The 6,255-nt window shown below is 37.5% G+C and overlaps 1 protein-coding gene across 1 annotated transcript; it reads left to right on the top strand.

The window, feature by feature from the left end:
• The first annotated feature begins 834 nt into the window (after positions 1-834).
• LOC115044091 (sodium- and chloride-dependent GABA transporter 2-like) lies at positions 835-5,796 on the top strand. Its single transcript, XM_029502934.1, has 14 exons — positions 835-1,030; positions 1,153-1,287; positions 1,591-1,731; positions 1,823-1,904; positions 2,009-2,141; positions 2,231-2,365; positions 2,643-2,746; positions 2,850-2,974; positions 3,064-3,176; positions 3,282-3,419; positions 3,736-3,838; positions 4,196-4,296; positions 4,689-4,859; positions 5,632-5,796. Exons 1-14 carry the CDS (start codon positions 835-837, stop codon positions 5,794-5,796), a joined length of 1,842 nt encoding a protein of 613 aa, XP_029358794.1.
• Positions 5,797-6,255: the final 459 nt, after the last annotated feature.

The following is a 6,255-nucleotide window of genomic DNA, read 5'->3' as shown; positions in this document are numbered from 1 at the left end:
GAGAAACACTACTGTATTTACCATTAGACCATTAAAGGGGCCAGTGAAAGCTGCCTTGGCTTCACTTTGCACTAGTCTAAAGACAGGTCCAAATGACACCCAACAATGTGTGCGTGCATATAAGTGTCTCTTTAAGTCTCTGCAATTGGTTTCAATGGGTCCGAGGGAAAGGACTGGTTGTGTTAGTTTCAGTGGCCACTCCTCACAGAAACCCATTTAAGTCTTCCTTCGTAGCAGACTTTTATCAATCAGGAACAAAACTTTTGGAGGAAACACTTCAACTGCTTAAGGTAAATTCAGCATCTTTCACATTTGCTCTCCAGTTTAATATTAGAGTGCTTTATGGGAATTGTTGGTAACATAAAGACTTTGAGTTAGATCGATCTTTCTTTACTTTACTTTTCTTTCTTTAACAAAATGCTTTGGTGATAACATGAGGATATATTAAGATGCTACAGTTAAAAGTAAATAATTTTACTTTGAAAATTGAAACTGGTATTCACTGCTGTGCAAGACTGAGATCACCATACTGTAGTCACATATACTGAATTTAAACTCAAACTTGCTTAAAACGTCAGCACTAGAGGTGTAATTGTCGGCCACGTCAGTGGCTCAAAGTTATTTTTACAAGTGACTTTAGTGATTCACTGACTTGTCTTGTAGCGCCACAGAGTTACTTTTGTAATTTATTTGTGTTTAGTTTTATCATCAAAACTAAACACAGCCAAAGGAATTTTCAAAAGGTGTGTGTGTGTGTGTGTGTGTATATATATATATATATATATATATATATATATATATATATATATATACATTTCTTCTTACTAGGTTACAATGGACCAAAAACAAAACCCTCAGAAAAAAATAAATCTGATGAACCTTGGAACTACACCGGGACAAACTCAACCAAAATTACAGGAGAGAGACCAGTGGGCCAGTAAGGTGGAGTTCATCCTGGCAGTGGCTGGACACATTGTTGGCCTCGGAAATGTCTGGAGGTTTCCATACCTTTGTTACAAAAATGGAGGAGGTATTACATATCTTTATGGCTTGGTGTACGACTTGTTCATAACACAGTGCTGCAGGTCTCAAATCATATTCTGCCATCAAAAATGTGCACTTATAACAGTCTATTTTTGTTTTGTTTTAAAGGAGCTTTCTTCATTCCTTACGTTCTGTTCTTGTTCACTTGTGGCATCCCCCTCTTCTTCCTGGAGATATCATTGGGCCAATACACCAGTCAGGGTGGTATCACATGTTGGAGGAAAATCTGCCCTCTTTTCGAAGGTAAATTCTCACACTTGTTGTAACTTCAATGTTTTTATGTAGAAAACACACACACACACAGGTATTTCGGTATTTGCCGTTATTCAATTGGCTAACTGTGGTTTGTCTTTTCAGTTGGCTATTAGGAAAACTTTATACATCAAATAATCCAACTAATTAATTCAGTTTTGCACATGACTTATACATTAAATCAGTGTTGTTGAAAGTACTGTATATAATATTATTGGTCTCTTTTCATTGTCAGATGTCTTTGTTTTATCACATTTCTTTTACTGTGGTCTGACATCATGATTACCTCAACAGGTTTAGGTTATGGAAGTCAAGTGGTTGTTTTGTACACTGGAGTGTATTACATCATCATACTTGCGTGGACATTGCTCTACCTGTTTTCATCCTTCAAGTCTGAGCTTCCATGGGCCAGCTGTGACAACAGCTGGAACACAGGTACAGGATATCAAGACTGTCTTTGTCTGTTACGGTGCATACACCTGTGCAGTGTCTGTGGTTCACTGAGTCCCCTGTTCTTTAATCTAAGATGGCTGTTTTGAGCACGGTCAGAATCAAACATCCTCTCTGCTCCTGTATGGAAATACATCTTCAGTTATTGAATTTTGGGAGTAAGTAGCATAAATCTATTCTTAATTGAGCAGTCAGTCCTAGGGCAGGTGGGCTGGTGCCCCCCTGTGTTTTTAGTATGTCATGTCATTACATGTCATTACAGGCGGAGAATCTTGGGCTTGTCTAGTGGAATTGAGAACATGGGAAAAATTCGTTGGGAATTGGCCCTTTGTCTACTTCTTGCCTGGATATTGTGCTACTTCTGTGTCTGGAACGGAGTGAAGTCCACAGGAAAGGTGCAGCACAATCAGCCAAACTTCATATTTCCCTTTGTATTTCATTTTAAAAGGTCACAAAAAAATTGACAAATATTTTTTTTTCTCAGGTTGTATACTTCACAGCCACATTTCCGTATGTAATGCTGGTGGTGCTGCTCGTTCGTGGTCTCACGTTACCGGGCGCCAAAGATGGGATCATGTTCTATCTCTACCCAGATCCATCCCGCCTCACTGATCCAGAGGTACAGCTATCATAAATTCAGTTGTTGCTGTAAACATCATCATCATTCAAAGTTGGTAAATTGCATTTATGCATTCATATTTTGAATTCTAATGAATGCTTTGACTTGGTGATATTCAGTCACCTAACACCAGCTGGGACATTGGCATATCATGTAAATAAAGTCTGGCCAGTGTTGTGTGTCAAAGGTCTAAGCAACAAAAACTGTGTTGACTGTGACCATTTTCAAATTTGAAATGTTTCAAATATCTTTTGACAGACATCATTTAATCCTACAGGTATGGATGGATGCAGGCAGCCAGATTTTCTACTCCTATGGAGTTTGTACGGGGGTTTTGACTTCATTAGGAAGTTACAACAAGTACAGCAACAACTGTTACAGGTTTGCATTATAACCTATTCTAAATTTTTATCAAACTTTCTGACTCCCTATGCTTTTAAGAAGAAAGCAGAGAGCTAATAATCTGTGAAAATCCTCTCTACAGAGACTGTGTCTACCTGTGCCTGTTGAACAGTTTAACCAGCTTTGTTGCTGGCTTCGCAATCTTCTCTGTGCTTGGTTTCATGGCGAAAGAACAAGGTGTGGATATATCCATGGTGGCAGAAACAGGTGCGGAGCTGTCTTGATACCTGGCTGAAAACCCAGATTAATGCTGAATCATTTAAGTGTATCACCAGTTTCTTCATGTATCTGTTCAGGTCCAGGTTTGGCGTTTATTGCCTATCCTCGAGCTGTGGCTCTGATGCCTCTCCCTCAGCTCTGGGCTGTTTCCTTCTTCATAATGATCATCTTTCTAGGACTAGACAGTGAGGTAAATCCATCCACTTTATTAGTTCTCCATGAATTGCAATTGTTAGACTCAGACATCATAACAAAATATTTTGTAATAACAATAATTTATTTGTGTATATCACAGTTTGTTTATCAAGAGTCACTGGTCACAACCATCTCCGACATGTACCCTTCACTATTTCAAAACAACTGTCGACGCAAAGTCCTCCTTCTAGTCATTTGTGCTGCAAGTTTCTTTATTGGCCTTGTGATGGTGACAGAGGTGAGTCATCTGGGTTATGATTTCAGTCTTTATTTGTGATTTATGTTTGTGTAATCAATACAAACAAAGCTGCTTCACTAATATTAGACACAGAAACAATTGCAAGTGAAAAAAAGAGTAGAGCGAGAGAGTGAAGCATCTACCACGATGAACTGCGCTTCAGCACTTCACGATGTGAAACTTTAAACAAAGGAAATGTTGCACGTTGCATTTTTTTCATACCCGTTTATAGTCCGTGCTCCCGGAGTAAGACATCAGACAAAGTAATATGTGGATGACGAACAGACTAGAAGATTCAGTCTCTTTTCATGTGCAGGGCGGCCTCTATATTTTCCAGTTATTTGACCACTATGCCTGCAGTGGAATGACCCTCCTGCTGTTTGCTACCCTTCAGTCTGTCTGTATTGGATGGGTCTATGGTAAGACAGTTTAACTTAATGTAAAAGCTCCCTTTGGTGGCTTTCTGTCAGCTGATCTTGTACATCCTTGTGGTTTTTAAACAAGTGAGTACCAAACTGACAAATTAATTCCACACTGAATACCGTTTTATTCTCATTCTTCTTTTGTCATTAATTGCTATAAGTTTAAAGGAAATTTGAAATCTGACTCTAACCCTAACCCTAACCTGTGGCAAAAGTAGATGGATTTTTTTCAAGTTTATTTTTATATTTAAAATAGCAAATTCAAAAGTTTGTAAACATTATTTGTGACATTTTGCTAAGCTGTTTTTCTAAATTTGAACAACTGAAGTAGCGAACACTCCCTGTTCTTCTCAGGTGCAGATCGCCAATATGATAATGTAGAGGACATGATTGGATACAGACCATGGCCTTTTATGAAATACTGTTGGCTGTACTTTACACCAGCTGTCTGCACTGTGAGTATATACAGTACACACAGGCCTGTCCACTAACTTTGTTTACGATTTAACGGTAGCAAGTGTATCTGACAGCTGCCAAAGGCTTCTGTCCTGAAGTTGTTTCACTCAGACGGAGACCAGTAACTGTTAAGTCCTGTCCACTGTCATTTTCAATTAAATCAAGGTAATGTAGCACTGGATTGTTCCTATGAAATCATCATACTGTGTTTGATACTGTATCACTCTAGTTGTCAAAACCACCTTTAATTTAAAACAAAGGATTTAGCAAGCACTGAAGCCATGAGCTATAATGCAAACTGCTGCTTGTTATTTAACTTAAAAATTGATGTTTGACTTGACTCACTGGATGTTTTTCTTCAGCCATATAATGAGTTTTTCTCTTATTTTAGTTCACATTGTTCTTCTCAATACTAAAATATACTCCACTAAAATTCAACAACACATATGAATACCCCTGGTGGGGTTACGCCATTGGAGGATTTTTTACTCTCTCGTCAACACTCATGGTGCCTCTGTGGATGGTTTATGCTGTGAGTGTCACTCCGGGAACACTGAGACAGGTATGAGCACAAGCATAGCATAACAATAAAAGAAATGAAGAGCTTAGAATTGTTTCAAACTACAAACCATAGCAGTGTCAGTTACTTTTTGACCTTAAAGAGGATAATTCACAGAGGGAATATGAGTATATAGAACTTTTGACAGAAAACTATATTTTATATCTGTATTGGTCACATCTAGGTGACTCTCAGCCTACTGAAATAGATGTGTATTGGCATTGGTAAGCCGATGTATTGGATCTATTCACCCATATTTTCTTTCAGTTCATGTTGAAGTAAAGGTGCAGGAGCAATCATACTAGTTAAAATGAACCATAGTTTGTAGATTACATTTCAAATATCTTACCGTGTTTTCCTGATCAGAAATTAAAAAAGAAATGAAATGTTTGTTTTTATTCAAACCTCCAAATAAATAAGTTGTAAAGTCATTTAAGATGACACCTGGCTGGGAGATCATGTTTTTGTTGCTGCTCCAGTGAACACTTTCCCATTGCATTTTTGCTAAGTGCTTCAAGTGCATTGCACTTGTTATTACTTTTGAGCCTTGAACAGTGGCCTTCTGAACATTACTAATGATGATTATCAGAATCAGAAATTGTTTTATTGCCAGGTATGCGTAAACATACTAGGAATTTGACTCCGGTGTTTCAAACATGGACAAGGGAAAGACAGAAATATGAGACATGATGGATCAGCCAATTTATTATTTTATAGCTCATTTTTATACTTTAATTATATTAACTGCATCTTTCTTGTCTTTTCCTTCCCACAGAGACTGAAAACTCTGTGCACTCCAGCAAAGGACATGCAGACTGCAACATGCAGAAAACCATCTACCTGTGAAGCTTTTCAGACTTTCACAGATCTGTACACACTTTGCAAGACAGAAAAACTAGATGACAGCAATGGCAGAACTCAGAGAACATCAAATATTTAAACAAGAAGCAAGAAATAAAAATCGCTGCAAAGAAAAGCCAGACTTGTGTTTTTCTCCAACAGGCGTGTGCCTGATAGCATATTTCTGTTATTAATGTTATCGAAGCTTAAAAGTTGCATTGTTAGAATTATTTAATGTTCTTACTATTTAGTGTTCCTGTTAAATAACTGCACAGTGGACTTAATGATTAAAGAGAGTCAATACAAGAAGTTACAAGAAGAACAAGAAGTTTACAACATAATAGATTTCTTTCTATTTTAGATTTGATTTCAAGCTGCGTTATAAACAGAATCTCCTGTGTAACCTCAATGGTGGTACATGAACTGATGTGTTACTGGTAAGATTTATGGTAATGAATGAAAATTTTCAGGATGATTTTTTTAGGCAGCATGCATGAGGTGATGAATTTGTCGGTTAACCTTAAAGCAAAACCTTCAAAGAAAATTTGTTAACGAGTCT

The sequence above is a fragment of the Echeneis naucrates genome, chromosome 5 (genome assembly GCF_900963305.1).
Source record: "Echeneis naucrates chromosome 5, fEcheNa1.1, whole genome shotgun sequence".
NCBI classification, from domain to species: domain Eukaryota; kingdom Metazoa; phylum Chordata; class Actinopteri; order Carangiformes; family Echeneidae; genus Echeneis; species Echeneis naucrates.
The sequence above is the reverse complement of the archived record's forward strand: the minus strand, read 5'-3'. Positions and strand labels throughout refer to the sequence as shown.

What these genes read in the sequence shown, in the direction of transcription:
- LOC115044091 (XM_029502934.1), top strand. Translation starts at nt 835, where the DNA reads ATGGACCAAAAACAAAACCCTCAGAAAAAAATAAATCTGATGAACCTT. An exon ending in TTGTTACAAAAATGGAGGAG is followed by an intron (nt 1,031 to 1,152) that starts GTATTACATATC and finishes TTTGTTTTAAAG; the next exon opens with GAGCTTTCTTCATTCCTTAC. An exon ending in GAGTGAAGTCCACAGGAAAG is followed by an intron (nt 2,142 to 2,230) that starts GTGCAGCACAAT and finishes TTTTTTTCTCAG; the next exon opens with GTTGTATACTTCACAGCCAC.